This window comes from Salvelinus sp. IW2-2015, linkage group LG8, assembly GCF_002910315.2.
Source record: "Salvelinus sp. IW2-2015 linkage group LG8, ASM291031v2, whole genome shotgun sequence".
NCBI lineage: Eukaryota > Metazoa > Chordata > Actinopteri > Salmoniformes > Salmonidae > Salvelinus > Salvelinus sp. IW2-2015.
Window position 1 is genome coordinate 54,426,392 of NC_036848.1, and position 16,326 is coordinate 54,442,717.

The 16,326-nt window shown below is 45.5% G+C and overlaps 1 protein-coding gene across 1 annotated transcript in view; it reads left to right on the top strand.

Moving 5' to 3' along the window:
- LOC111968174 (BAR/IMD domain-containing adapter protein 2-like) overlaps positions 1 to 16,326 on the top strand; it is a 159,952-nt gene that overhangs the window by 74,794 nt on the left and 68,832 nt on the right. The window contains 3 exon segments of the mRNA XM_070445012.1: positions 5,588 to 5,649; positions 7,838 to 7,909; positions 10,130 to 10,267. Of these exon segments, the coding sequence (XP_070301113.1) occupies positions 5,588 to 5,649; positions 7,838 to 7,909; positions 10,130 to 10,267 (272 nt within the window).

The window sequence follows — 16,326 nt, forward strand, 5'->3', positions numbered from 1 at the left end:
TCCATGGTGATGGAAGGTCTACAGGGTAGGTCATTGTTTTCTCCATGGTGATGGAAGGTCTACAGGGTAGGTCATTGTTTTCTCCATGGTGATGGAAGGTCTACAGGGTAGGTCATTGTTTTCTCCATGGTGATGGAAGGTCTACAGGGTAGGTCATTGTTTTCTCCATGGTGATGGAAGGTCTACAGGGTAGGTCATTGTTTTCTCCATGGTGATGGAAGGTCTACAGGGTAGGTCATTGTTTTCTCCATGGTGATGGAAGGTCTACAGGGTAGGTCATTGTTTTCTCCATGGTGATGGAAGGTCTACAGGTGTAGGTCATTGTTTTCTCCATGGTGATGGAAGGTCTACAGGGTAGGTCATTGTTTTCTCCATGGTGATGGAAGGTCTACAGGGTAGGTCATTGTTTTCTCCATGGTGATGAAGGTCTACAGGGTGGTCATTGTTTTCTCCATGGTGATGGAAGTCTACAGGGTAGGTCATTGTTTTTCCCATGGTGATGGAAGGTCTACAGGGTAGGTCATTGTTTTCTCCATGGTGATGGAAGGTCTACAGGGTAGGTCATTGTTTTTCTCCATGGTGATGGAAGGTCTACAGGGTAGGTCATTGTTTTCTCCATGGTGATGGAGGTCTACAGGGTAGGTCATTGTTTTCTCCATGGTGATGGAAGGTCTACAGGGTAGGTCATTGTTTTCTCCATGGTGATGGAAGGTCTACAGGGTAGGTCATTGTTTTCTCCATGTGGATGGAAGGTCTACAGGGTAGGTCATTGTTTTCTCCATGGTGATGGAAGGTCTACAGGGTAGGTCATTGTTTTCTCCATGGTGATGGAAGGTCTACAGGGTAGGTCATTGTTTTCTCCATGGTGATGGAAGGTCTACAGGGTAGGTCATTGTTTTCTCCATGGTGATGGAAGGTCTACAGGGTAGGTCATTGTTTTCTCCATGGTGATGGAAAAGGTCTACAGGTACAATCCAAGATGCACCGGCCTATATACAATACATTTACATGGAGTGGTTTTGTAAGGATGGTAATATCTTCTATGTTATTTGATCAAGAAAAATATTTAATTAGATGTGGATGTTTTTGTATTTTAGTCCGTAACTTTTTTGCAACGTGGAGATGGTGAAAATATGTTTTTGCCCATGCTACAGACGTCTATAATCGGTCTGCTATACTTGTAAAGGCCCAGGGCACTACTTTTGTGAATAAAAAAAAAATTATATATATATATAATTAATTAAACTATTCTGATTTATCAGGGTGTGCAGGCAGCACCGCTACTTCCACAGCTATGATCTGCATCTGCTTGAACACACACGTATATTCATGTGATGTAGTCACATTGTTCAACGCATGGTGCTGTTATATCTTACGCCCCTTCATTTTGTTCCCGTCCACTGATCTAGTTAATCGTGTCGCTGTATTTTATCCTTGATGGAGAGTGGTATTAGCGTGGAGGAGGAGGAGGAGGAGGAGGAAGGTGGTTGATGGATGGAGAGTGGATTAGCTTGGAGGGAGGAGGAAGATGAGGAGGAGGAAGGTGTTGATGGATGGACAGTGGTATTAGCATGGTGGGGTGGAGGGAGGCAGGAAGGTGGTTGATGGATGAAAGTGGTATTAGCGTGGAGGGAGGAGGAGGAAGGTGGTTGATGGATGGACAGTGGTATTAGCATGGTGGGAGGAGGAGGAAGGTGGTTGATGGATGGACAGTGGTATTAGCATGGTGGGGTGGCGGGAGGAGGAGTGTGGTTGATGGATGGACAGTGGTATTAGCATGGTGGGGGAGAGGAGGTGGTTGATGGATGGACAGTGGTATTGCATGGTGGGGGAGACGTGGTATGTGGACGTGGAGCATGGTGGGGATGGGGAGGAGGAATGTGGTTGATGGATGGACAGTGTATTAGCATGGAGGGAGGAGGAGGAAGGTTGGTTGATGGATGGACAGTGGTATTAGCATGGTGGGGGTGGAGGGAGGAGGAGGAAGGTGGTTGATGGATGGACAGTGGTATTAGCTTGGAGGGGAGGAGGAAGGTGGTTGATGGATGGACAGTGGTTTAGCATGTGGGGGTGATGGGGGAGGAGGAATGTGGTTGATGGATGGACAGTGGTATTAGCATGGTGGGGGTGGAGGGAGGAGGAAGGTGGTTGATGGATGGACAGTGTATTAGCATGGTGGGGGTGGAGGGAGGAGGAAGGGGATGATGGATGGCAGTGGTATTAGCATGGTGGGGGTGGAGGAGGAGGAAGGTGGATGATGGATGGACAGTGGTTTAGCGTGGAGGGAGGAGAGGAGGAGGTGGTTGATGGATGGACAGTGGTATAGCAGGTGGGGTGGAGGGAGAGGAAGGTGGTTGATGGATACGACGTGGTATTAGCATGGTGGGGGGTGGAGGGAGGAGGAAGGTGGTTGTGGATGGACAGTGGTATTAGCATGGTGGGGGTGGAGGGAGGAGGAAGGTGGTGATGGATGGACAGTGGTATTAGCATGGTGGGGGTGGAGGGAGGAGGAAGGTGGATGATGGATGGACAGTGGTATTAGCGTGGGGGAGGAGGAGGAGGAAGGTGGTTGATGGATGGACAGTGGTATTAGCATGGTGGGGTGGAGGGAGGAGGAAGTGGTGTGAGGATGACAGTGGTATTAGCATGGTGGGGGTGGAGGGAGGAGGAAGGTGGTTGATGGATGACAGTGGTATTAGCGTGGGGGTGGAGGAGGAGGAAGGTGGTGATGGATGGACAGTTATATTAGCATGGTGGGGTGGAGGGAGAGGAAGGTGGTTGATGGATGGACAGTGGTATGCATGGTGGGGGTGGGAGGGAGGAGGAGGTGGTTGATGGATGGACAGTGGTATTAGCATGGTGGGGGGAGGGAGGAGGAGGAGGTGGTTGATGGATGGACAGTGGTATTGCAGTGGGGGAGGAGGAGGAGGAAGGTGGTTGATGGATGGACAGTGGTATTAGCATGGTGGGAGGAGGAGGAAGGTGGTTGATGGATGGACAGTGGTATTAGCATGGTGGGGGTGGAGGGAGGAGAAGGTGTTGATGGATGGAACAGTGGTATTAGCATGGTGGGGTGGAGGGAGGAGGAAGGTAGTTGATGGATGGACAGTGGTATTAGCAGGTGGGGTGGAGGGAGGAGGAAGTTGGTTGATGGATGGACAGTGGTATTAGCGTGGAGGGAGGAGGAGGAGGAAGGTGGTTGATGGATGGACAGTGGTATTATAGCATGGTGGGGAGGAGGAAGGTGGTTGATGGATGGACAGTGGTATTAGCATGGTGGGGGTGGGAGGGAGGAGAGAAGGTAGTTGATGGATGGACAGTGGTATTAGCATGGTGGGGTGGAGGGAGGAGGAGGTGTTGATGGATGGACAGTGGTATTAGCATGGTGGGGTGGAGGGAGGAGGAAAGTGGTTGATGGATGGACAGTGGTATTAGCGTGGGAGGGAGAGGAGGAGGAAGGTGGTTGATGGATGGACAGTGGTATTAGCATGGTGGGAGGAGGAGGAAGGTGGTTGATGGATGGACAGTGGGATTAGCAGGACAGTGGTATTAGCATGGTGGGGGTGGAGGGAGGAGGAAGGTGGTTGATGGATGGACAGTGGTATTAGCATGGTGGGGGTGGAGGGAGGAGGAGGAAGGTGGTTGATTGATGGACAGTGGTATTAGTGTGGAGGGAGGAGGAGCACGAGGAAGGGGGAGGAAGGAGGGTGGTGGGTGGACATTGTGATCCTCTGGTGGTCTCAGTGTGATGAATCAGCACTGTCCTCCTTGGCATGGAACCAGACCTATAAATGGTGCTATTATACAGAGTAGAGTGAGGTGTGTGTGTGTGTGTGTGTGTGTGTGCACTTTGTGTGTATTTGTGCTTGTCCAATATGGAAAAATGTTGTGCTATGTTGCTCACTGATTGAGTTTAGTAAACGTGTCGATTCAGTGGAGACATATTGAGATACATTGTCATTTTTCCCTCGACAGCGAGGCCAGGGGTTCTTCATCGATTGATGAGATGGAGAGTGCTTTGGAAACCAGCCAAAACCAGACCGAGGTTGGAAGCTGACGCCGACATATTTATCTACCTCACTGTGTCCAGCCTCAGGCAGTGGAATAACCACTGCTATGTTCCTACCCTGGCTTTCATAGGCATTCTGGATGGGATGAGGGGAGGGAGGCCTCTGTATGCCTGTCACTGTCCTTTTGTTAGGGGGATTGTACTCTACTGGCTATGCGTCTGTTTGTTTGTGTGTGTCCATCTGTGTGTGTGTGTGTGTGTCCCCGTCTGTGTGTGGCTGGTTGGTTGGTTAAAGATTAAGTGTGTGTACTGTGCAGCTAACAATGTAATCGCTTCCCAAATAATGTCCTACCATCTTGTGTGTACTTTTAACAGTTTTGTATTACATGCTGTTTCTGTGGGTTTTAGGACCTGAATCCGGTCCAAGCCTTGTTGGAAGTTTCCCATCCTTCCCTTCTCCTACATCTCCTTTTCACTTAGTCAGCTTGATGACCTTACCACTTCCTGATAAGCCTCTTTATGCTGTGATGTCATTAAAGAAAGACCCTTCTAGAATGTTCTCCTTAGTTCTATAGGAAGTATCAACCTATCCCCTTGGTTCTACCCTCACCACCTCTCCTTCCCCACTTGTTTCATAACCCCAGTTAGTGACCTGTGAAAGACTCTGAGTGATCACATAAATCATAGAATGGTTCAGGGCAGCATACTACACACAGCGAGTAGGATGATCTTAGATATTACACCTTTTTAATTGACAAATGGATAGTCAATTAATTACAATAAATCATCACCTTGTGAATGTCTGCAAAGTCAATATTTGATTGAACACAATCGGTGTGTGTGTGTGTGGTGGGTAACCCATCGTGTGTCTCATTGCTATATCTGGGGAACTTATTTGGAAACGGGTCTCGTCTCTGGGGTAGTTTGATCTGTCTCTGTCTCCAGGTCTTTTCTATCCGTTCGTCGCTCAAACTATATATTTTTGTTCCTTTTTTTTTACAATGCATTGCATATTCAGAAGAGGCAGCATGTAGGTATCTTAAAACGAACGCATTTAATCTCCCTGGCTGCATGAATCACCCTTTACTCTCTCCTCTCCTCTTTTTGTTTTAGGCTTTTCTCTCGGTTCTGCTTTTTGTTTGGAGTATTTCTGTGTTTTATTTAGTGCAAAGCACTCGCTTTCTCTCTTAGTATAAAGATTGACTAATTCCTGTGTGGAACTAATTTGTATTTGTTTATATCTCATATGGAGTATTTGTATGGTCTCAATACTATTAATATGAAGCTAATATTATCATTGATACTTTGATTTACATTCTCTGTTTCTGTTGTGTTGTTGTTCTATTGTTTTTCAGTTCCGTTTTGCTCGTGACTTGACTGACGTTCCATCCTGTTCATTATTCATCCTCCTCCTCCCTTGTCTCCCTCCCTCCACCAGTCTTCCTTGTGTTTTTTGTTTGGCTGCATGGTCTTGTTTGCACGTTGATGTAGCTTTCAGCGACACCTTGGAAGATTTAATATAATTCTCTCTCTGTCTTTCTTCCCATTTTTTTCTTTCCCGGTCTGTCTTCTCTTTAGGGGACGTACTGTTTCAGATGGCTGAGGTCCACAGGCAGATCCAGATGCAGCTTGAAGATATGGTGAGGAGAACTGGATGATGAGGATGAGGAATTTGTATTAGGATATTGAATTAGAATTTTAGAATTTGTAATGCGCAAATGTAATCATTGAATTCATAAATTGAACTTGTTTCATTATCATTATTATTGCATTTAAAATTATTTCAGTTTGATTGAATATTCAAATTAAATATGTAGATATTGCATTCATTGTCTGTGTATCAAGTTTCAAAACTGTCATTTTTAAGGTTGATCAAAGTTTCACATATTCAACTTTTCAGATGCATTCAAATTCAGTTTTCAAATTGAGTTCTCTATATTCAGACTCAGACAACATCCTGGTACTTTGCCAGCCAGGAGAGGTAGAGGAGAACAGAGAATCAAACTCTCTCTGTGGTAAACCCAAGCCTCTGGTAGTTGCTGAAGCCAAAGTGGCATGTTGAATTTATTTTCTTCTTGTGAATTTGCCTCTACCGTTTGAACTGGTTTGGCTATAAGCTATTATAASCCCATTCCTGAAAGCTAAGACTCTCTGGAACATGGATGTGCCTTCTGATCCCCTCTATGATGATCACAGGCCGCGCAGGACCAGTTACATGCTGACCACAKTGCCCATGTTACAGGACCAGTTACATGCTGACCACAATGCCCATGTTACAGGACCAGTTACATGCTGACCACATGCTGACCACACTGCCCATGTTACAGGACCAGTTACATGCTGACCACACTGCCCACATGCTGACCACACTGCCCACATGCTGACCACACTGCCCACATGCTGACCACACTGCCCACATGCTGACCACACTGCCCGTGGACACATTAGAAGGGAGTATAGCCCCACATCAATAAGTCTGAATGAAATATACATTTGATGTCGTTTCAAACTATGAAATACAAATTAATTTTATGAATTTAATTACGAATATATACAATATCCTAATACAAATAAACAATAATGGAATTCAAATATAATTTCTGTTGGTACTGAAATCGCTCCATAGATAAGGATGATGATGATGAAGCCGCTCCAGCTTACGTCTCACCCAATCGATGCCTGAAGAATGTAGAGACTGTGAAAGGCTTGTAATTCAGTGTCATTAGATCTACTGTCACTGACTACCCACAACCACCTCCGAAGCACCTGTCTCACACATTACCGCCTCTGAGCGTTCGGTCCAGAGGAACAAAAGGTGTGACGGGTCCGCACTCAAAAAAAGATGTTGCATAAAGCTCACTTCATTATTCATTGTTTAGTGCAGAGGAACAGGAAATGACATCCAGAGCTTATGTCGGACCAACATGGAACAGAGCGCTACTGTACACACACACACACACACACACACACACACACACACACACACACACACACACACACACACACACACACACACACACACACACACACAATCAACTACTGGCCTTTTAACTATTGTTTGTACATACTCTCACATCTCGCCTGTTCCTGCTCTTTCAGCGCACAGCCAACTGATAGAAGTGAAGAAAATATTACTGCTTGAGACTTGGCGCTACTAACTAGGACGATAAGGGAAGAAAACAAACCTAGAGACTTTGATACTGCTTTAGTCCCAGATGGCACCGTATTCCCTATGAAGTGCACTACTACCAGAGCCCATATGATCTGGTCAAAAGTAGTGCACTCCAAGGCAGACTGTAGGGGCCTGCCTTGTTTTTTTTTATTCATCGGAGCCAGTGTGTGAGGACTCCCTCGGTGATCTGAAGGTACCGTCTTAGCGTGTGTTCATTTGGGATCTTTTACCATTGATTTAGTTGTTTGTTTTGCGACATTTCAGTACTGCCTGGTGTGGGACTGCCCTTTTGTCTCCATACATGCTAAAGTCAATTGTGAACATGCACTTCCTTACACACACACACACACACACACACACACACACACACAATCTCAACACATGAAGTTAGACATAATTCACATACTGGTACTATACAACTTTCCCCAGTCCTTTGGGTCATGTCCGATATCAAGACAATCTTGGCTCCTCAAGTCATGTTGACACCACAACACTGACAGCATCCAAAATAGTAGGGTGTTTTTGTTTAAGCAAACAAGTCTGGTTTGGCAGTTAGAGAAAGTACAACCTGAGGCAGGTTATATTCCTGCCTGTTATGACGTGTGGGTATATCTTATGTGATCATTAACTCTTTGTGGTCCTCTCTGTCCTCCTAGCTGAAGTCGTTCCACAATGAGCTTCTGACAGAGCTGGAGAAGAAGGTGGAGCTGGATGCACGCTACCTGAATGTTAGTATCCTTAGACCAGTGGTTCCCAACTCCAGTCCTCCACTGTACCCCCCCCCCCCCCCCCATAAACACACCATTTTGTTGTTGTCCGAGACAAACATAGATACCTCATTTAGGGCTTGATGAATAGTTGAAGTTGAATCAGGTATTTAAAAGCTGCTATATGTAACTTTCTTTTTGGGGGGGGGGGGGGCCTGATCAAATTCGCTTAGAAATGTGAGTTGTAGATTTGTCATTCTAATTGAAAGCAAGTCTAAGAAGCAGTAGATTTCTTCTATCTGTGCGATTTCTATGCTTCCCCGCACTTAAGTTTCATTTTTGCGGTTTTGTAAACCAACTTCAAACAGCTGAAAAAAGCTCACTTTTTGGTTAATTAAAAGATATTTCGCAGTGGTTTAGATGGTACAATGATTCTCTGCACTTGTTTTGTCACAAACTGAAATTAGGCAAACTATTAGAATTTTAGCAACCAGGAAATGTGTACAGTTGGATTTACTGGAGTTGGAAATAATGTCCTAGAGAACCATCATTCATTGTCTCAATTTCATTCACATCAGTCACTCTCCCAGTTGTTTAACACCTGTTTGGTACCTGTTTAACACCTGTTTGGTACCTGTTTAACACCTGTTTGGTACCTGTTTAACACCTGTTTGCGTACCTGTTTAACAACCTGTTTCGGTACCTGTTTAACACCTGTTTGGTACCTGTTTAACACCTGTTTGGTACCTGTTTAACAACCTGTTTGGTCACCTGTTTAACACCTGTTAATGGTTTACACCTGTTTAACACCTCACCTGTTTAACACCTGTTTAACACCTGTTTAACACCTGTTTAACACTGTTTTAACGTACCTGTTTAACACCTGTTTGGTACCTGTTTAACACCTGTTTGGTACCTGTTTGGTACCTGTTTAACACCTGTTTGGTACCTGTTTAACACCTGTTTAACACCTGTTTGGTACCTGTTTGGTACCTGTTTAACACCTGTTTGGTACCTGTTTAACACTTTTTAAAACACCTTTCAGATGTCTTCTCACCTTCACTTTGAACTAGAACACAGAGGTGTTTAGTGAGCATCTAACTGTTGGTTGACATCCCTTTACAAATACGTATGTTTTTATTACCTATAATTATCTTTATATTAGCTGTTGTCTTATGACGTTACCGCAGAGTTAATWTAATTTTAGTTCAGTTTTATATAATGCCTTTATATAATTCTGTGTCAGTGGTTGTGTATTCTGAAGGGAAGGCCGCATTTAGTAAGCGTTGATACAGACTGGTGCTTTAATTGTATTCCACGGTGGCTAGCTAGGCCTCCCTACGGATCCACATTAACATCAAATCATCAGCTAGAGACCAACTCCACGGCTTTCTGAGCACTTCTTTTAATTTCCCACTGGTTTTCATCATAACCACTCAGCAATAAAGTTACAAATTACTTTCTTCTCTTACTTTCCGAATCATGAATTATGACACATTTTAAGAAAATAAGAAGTTGTTTTATTTAAGGGATGAACCCATTTCTAGAGATTATTGAAGAGAATTTTGTAGTGGAATTGGGAAGCTTAAATAAAGGCTCAGTATACTGTTGGATATTCATAAACAAAAAGTCAGTAATAAAATAATATTGTCCTCTGTTTGAAATTCATATTGACCTCGTCAGTTCATTTGAGGTCATACTTTGGCAGGCTGGCAGCGGATCAGAAAAGCATATGTTCCCCTGTTCTCTCTCCCCCTTTTGTCCCTTTCTCTCTCGCTCGCTCGCTCATTCTCTCTCTGCATGGCTCTGTTATTTCAGCGTTGACAAAAGTAATTAGCTCAGCTAGGTTTTTCCATCAGACAGAAATAAAATATTGGAAACATTGTTTTGTTGAGGGCAGGCAGACCGACAGACAGGCCAGGCCACAGGATTGCGTTAAACTCTTGGCAGAGGTGAATGAGTGAAACACAAAGGCAGTGGTTTGGAACACAATGAGTCCTATAGCCACTGGGGACAGACTGTGTGGGGGTGGGTGGAGGGGAAGAGAGATCAGCCAAGTCCCTATGACGCCAGACTAACTCATTCCCCTGCATTATGCCACATTGCATCAATCAGCGAATAGAAGGTGGTCAGGTGGTTTGAAATGGGACTCGACACCTAACCATAGTGGTAGAACACTAGTCTAGGGAAGCCAATGACTGTATAGCTATCTTAAAACTGACTCTATACTCCCACCTACAGGCGGCTCTGAGGAAGTACCAGATGGAGCATAAGAGTAAAGGAGAGAGTCTGGAGAAGTGTCAGGCAGAACTGAAGAAGCTCCGCAGGAAGAGCCAAGGCAGCAAGAACCCCTCCAAGTACGGCGACAAGGAGATGCAGGTGAGAGGTCGGAGAGAGGAGGGGGGAGAAGGGGTGTGTGTGTGTGTGCTTCCAAAGAGCCTCAGGTGTCGGTTAGCTTGCCACTGTGAACGAAACAGACAGAGTCCCTTGTCAGCCTATGGACGATGCCAGCTGGTGGGTCAAAAGTTCACCGTAGGGGAAGGTGGCTGGTGAGACGTTTGACTACAGAGCCAGATAAATACTGTATCATCCCATTGGCCACAGCCCAGCAGGTGTCGGAGATGGATAGCCAATCAAATCCAAGAGGAGATTTAGGCTGAGCAAGTCTCTTATGACCCCTTTTACTGAAGCAGAAGAAGTTGACTAAAAATAACTACAAGAACTCCGTAACCTTCAACCTTTAACCTTGCAGACGTTAGCCAAGTCATCTATATGTACAGTACCAGTCAAAACTTTGGACACGCCTACTCATTCAAGGGWTTTGCTTTATTTTTACTATTTTCTAGTGTAGAATAATAGTGAAGAAATCAAAACTATGAAATAACACATATGGAATCATGTAGTAACCAAAAAAGTGTTAAACAAATCAAAATATATTTGAGATTTTTCAAAGTWGTCACCCTTTGCCTTGATGACAGCTTTGTACACTCTTGGCATTCTCTCAACCAGCTTCATGAGGTAGTCACCTGGAATGCATTTCAATTAACAGGTGTGCCTGTCCATCATTACTTTAAGACATGAAGGTCTGTCAATGCGGAAAACCCTAGAATGAGTAGGTGTGTCCAAACATTTGACTGGTACTGTTACATCATCATCAAGGGAATAGGCACCCATCCCATCTCTCACTAGCTTCCAGATACGAGGTTCTGAGAGATGGGTCATTCGTTGCTCTGGTACTGGTGGTGATGTGTTGCTGCTGGCTGGAGGGGTGGGCCCGGGTACTGTGGGTCTCGCCTTGCCTCGGACAACCAAGAGCCAAGCTCGGAGGGAGGGAGACGGATACAGCGATGGGGAGAAATAAACTGAATGTCACCTTGAATTACTGCTTCAGAGATTCAAGCCTCTCACTCAAGGAGATATGCTAAGATAGTTGGGACAGGCATGGGTAGATCCTATAAAAGTCAGGTCCACTGAAATAAGGGAGTCATTCATCTTGCTGATTTTTCTCCTCTGCATTTTTCAAGCTTGTCAAAATGCTTTGAATCACCATGGTTACTCTCTTTTATTCTGATCTTTGACCACTTCCTCAACTCCATTGCATAACGTTTGTTTATTTGATGTGAAGTGTTATGTAGGCCAGCTAATTGTGTCCTGCAGAGGCATACATACCTCCCCCATGGTAGCTGTTACAGAGAAGGTGTGTATGAGCCCTTACAGGTTGCCCGTGCCCCTCTGCCTCTTAGTGGGTAGCACCATGACACGTGGTGGGTGTATTGAGTTGATGGTTATACAACGCGGTACAGTGGAGGTGCAGGTGTGTGGAGGCTGATGTGTTGTGACGTTGTGAAGCTGTATTATGATTCTGAAGCTTCAATATGAGACGGGAGCACTGCCTGCCACTGCTCAGTCCTCTTAGTTAAATAGTGTGTGTGTGTGTGTGGACTGCAATTTCCTGGCGGAATGCAAAAGCCATCAGAGCAACCTACAGGTCCTCTGTTGCCCAAAGGTTTCTATTTAAACCAATAGAAAATAAACAATTTCAGCACCAGAGCAGGTCAGTCTACAGGGGAAACACTCAGGCATTGAGACATTTTGGAACTGGTGCTATTGGCATTGAGATGCTCAATGATGGGCCTCCAGGCTATTCATAAAGCAGCAGGAGGGAAGGTAGGTAATTACTGTTTAATTGTTGTTGTTGCTGCGCTGAGTACCAGACCTAGAACAGGAGTCATTTTGGAAATGGATACGTGGTGCTTTAAGCCACAGCGTCTCTGCAAGACGACACTCACCCTAAAAACCATTGGACTCCCATGGGCCGCTATGGTTCGGTGGTCTGTCCTTTTTTACATTACATTTTACATGTGAGTCATTTAGCAAGACACTCTCTTATCTAGAGCCACTTACAGTGAGTACATTCGTCTTAAAGCTAGGTGGGACAGGAAAGCGAAGAGCTRGGACTGGGCTTAGCYGGAGCATTCCRCCCGTAGGGGTGGGAGGGCCAAGAGACCAGAGGTGGCAGACGGAGTGCCTGGGTTGGGGTGTATGGTTTCAGCATAGCCTGAAGGTAGGGAGGGGCACTTCCTCTTAGTACTCCATAGCAAAGCACCATGATCTTGTAGTGGATGCGAGCTTCGACTGGAAGCCAYTGGAGTGTGCAGAGGAGCAGGGTGACCTGGGACAACTTGGGAAGGGCTGCTGGTCTGGATAAGTTGCAGMGGTTTGATGGCACAAGCAGGAAGCCCAGCCAACAGCGAGTTACAGACGGGAGATCTGATGGTTCACTCCCAGCAGAGACACAAACACACAAAGGCACGCGCGCACAAAAAGTAATGTCCGGGCCATAGTCACACTCCCTTGAGCCTGCTCTCTTCAGCACTTACTGATTAACGGAACCTTCTCTCTCTGTCTGTGTGTGTGCTCCCAGTCGCTTAACGGTTRTTGAGTGTGATTACAGAGAGTGAGTGTTGCGTGGCTGGGTAGCCTATCTCGGTCCCTGCTGTGCCTCACATGTGCACTTCTGGGAACAAGCGGTTGGCGGGGGACTCTTGAGACTGGTGGCCTCTTCTCTCTGCCAGGGAGGAAGGGGGGGGTCGACAACAGAGTTTAGCTGATTACCAGCTAGTGAAGCTCGTTATAATGATTCTCTAAAAGAGTGTTGATTAGATCGACTTAATTATCCCACCTGAAGAAATGTTTTGTGTGTCTGTGTGTTTAAACCCAGCCTCGGTAGACTTGTGTAGGCTCACTCTGAAAAAGTTAGTCCATCTCAGCCGCCGTCTTGTTCCTAACACCCATCATCGTTTCATTAAGTCGGGTAACGGCTCACTGATTTCCTCGGAAAGGAAAGAAACAAAAAGTAATCTCCCCTTTCCCCGCTCTGCTCCAGATGGATGGTAATATTAAACCCTTACTCTAGCCGATGATGAAAATTCACTCGTTTACTACGGTGTCCCTAGGGGAACACAAAGCACGGACGCAGTGCCTGAAAATGACATGGTAAATCTCTCTCCCGTTCATTATTAAACACTTAAGAGGGAGGGTTTCAGGGGGAGAGGCAGACTGATTTGAATATAATGGCAATGTCACTGTTCTGCTGTCGACCCAGAAAAATAGGAAATCGCTAATGGCTTCTGTTACATAATATCTCAATTGGGTGTTAGATGAGTATTAGCAGTGGCACATACGTGGTTGAACACCACCGCCTTTTCGTATTCCCATTTATTTACGATTTTATATTTTTATTATCATATTGCAGTCAGTGTGCTTGCATGATTTGAGGTAGATTAGCATTGTATTTACATTGCACAGTCTTCTCTGATTTCCAATTTATTCGTTTGTCAGTTAAAAAGCATTTAGCAGTTGAGTGGGAGGTAAATGTATTGTAAATTTATTCTGTAGCTAAGGGCAGTAAGGTTTCCCTTTGTTGAGACAGACCCTGGTGATCTCTCTGCTGCTCTCTGTCTCTGTCTCTCTGTCTGTTTCTCTCTCTCTCTGCCTGTTTCTCTCTCTCTGCCTGTGTCTCTGCCTCTCTCTGTCTCTCTGTCTGTCTATGTGTCTCCTGTCTGTCTGTTTCTCTCTCTCTCTGTCTGTCTTTGTCTCTCTCGCTCCTCTCTGTCTCTCTCAGGCTCTGGTTACTATGAGGAGAAATGGTCAAAGAAGGTGTGTTTTCTGAACAGTCGAACATACCACATTACCCCACCGGATAGTCATGTTTCACTGCTACTGGCTTTGGGGCATTTATGGTAACTAGTAACAACAGCTCAACAACTAATTATCACGTTATAATGACAACCCCTGCGAGGGTGACATGCTACATGCTACTGCCGTGTGAAAACGGGAGTTTCGAGTGACACGCAACATGTTAGCATGTCACAAACGCACACACTCACAGACACATCTTGAGGCTACATCAACACCACAGTTCAGTTCCCTCTGCGTTAGCTGGATGGCGTCAGAGCAGACGGGATGTGGAGAGTAGAAGAGGCCAAGCGAGAGAGAGAGGGGGGAGGGTCTTTTGTTTCTTCTGTTCTYCTGCAGTTCTGTTCCTTCCTCCAATTATTCAACCCAGTTATTTTCTGTCTCTCTGTCTCTCTCATTCCACCTTTCTCTATCCCTTCCTTTTCCACGCTATCTCTTTTCTGAATGACCCATGTCTTGTCCTCCTGCTATTGATAATGCTTTAATAAGTCGCTTTGATGTAGTTGTTCAGGAGGAAGGGGCTCCACGACATCGGCGGAAGCTGTGCACTGACAGTGGTGACAAAAGATCAGGCTTAGACCTCGGCTTGACATCAATAAATGATGATTCTAGGAATGAAGTTCCATCAAAGATTAGGTTAATAATGGAATCTGACATTTACGTTGACGTACTTACGTATCTCGTATTCCATTTTAGTGGAGGTTTGAAATGTCCTTTTATGCATCTTCTGTCTCGCTCACCATTTGGTATACCAAAGCCTCTATCATTGGGTATAATGTAAAATGTAACAATATCTAGTGAGCCTGTAAGAGTGGTAAAGGGGTTATGTCGGATCACTCCATATGATCCTTAGTTCTTTGCCTCCCCCCCCCCGATTCCCACCCGTTCAACCCTTTCTTTCTTACTGCTGAATCTGCTTCCTGTCACCACCAGGGGTCCCCTGCTCCCCCGACCTCTAAGACTCCTGGCTACTGGTTCTCAATCCGCTGGGGCGGCAGCGTAGCCTAGTGGTTAGAGCATTGGACTAGTAACCGAAAGGTTGCAAGATCGAATCCCCAATCTGTCGTTCTGCCCCTGAACACTGTTCCTAGGCCATCATTGAAAATAAGAATTTGTTCTTAACTGACTTGCCTAGTTAATTAAAGGTTAAATAAATCAACTCATCAAAAGGCTGTGATGATTTGAATCAAGGTGTGTAGTGTTAGGGTAAAAACTAAAATGTGCCCCCCTTTGGGTCCCCAGGACCAAGACTGAGAACCAGTGGTCTACGAGGTCAGAGCAATGCAAACCTCTAGGAGGTGAGGCTGAACGCGAGGAACTAAGGAAATACAAATGAGTCACCCCCAGGCTGCGGGACCTAGTTTGATTGACAGCTGAGAAAGAGCATGAGAGGACCATTAGATTGTACTTTACTGAGAGAGAGATTACAAGATGGAGACATTACCAAATGCCAGATGCGTTAACAGTAATTATTCAGATAACGTTACATAACATTTAGTCCATATTTGGGGGCTAAATGCTGAAATGCAGTTATCACAAACTGTACAGCGAGGAGAGAACATGTAAATGAATTCACTTTAATGTACTGTAAGTCTATCAAGCATTTAGTCTACGGCCTGTACTGTACGGCATCTAGTCTACGCTACAGGCCGTAGACTAGATGTCGAACAGCATCATAGCTAGTAGCCGTAGCAGCTAGATGTCGAACACGCGTGCCATACGACGGTCGGCCGTCACAAGTACTAGTCCGCTAATAGATGCCCTATAGTAAACAGCACACGGACGTACGAGGCCCTAGACGTAGCTGTTGTCGAACGGCAGTACAATTCATAGTCTAACTAAAACCGGCCCGTGGCTGTTCGACATCTAGTCTATAATACACGGCCGTACTGTTCGATGGCCGAGTCTAGTGTACTGCTTACGGACATCTAGTCTACGGCCCGTACTGTTCGACATTAGTCACGCTGTACTGTTCGACATCTAGTCTACGGCCGTACTGTTCGACACTAGTCTACGGCCAGTACTGTTCGACATCTAGTCTACGGCCTACTGTTCGACATCTAGTCTAACGGCCTGTCTGTCGCATCTGTCATCTATTAGTCTACGGCCTGTGCTGTTCGACATCTAGTCTACGGCCTGTGCTGTTCGACATCTACTAGTCAGGCCTGTGCTGTTCGACATTAGTCTAGTAGTATAACGGCTGTGCTGTTCTCGACCATCTAGTCTAACGGCCGAGGATG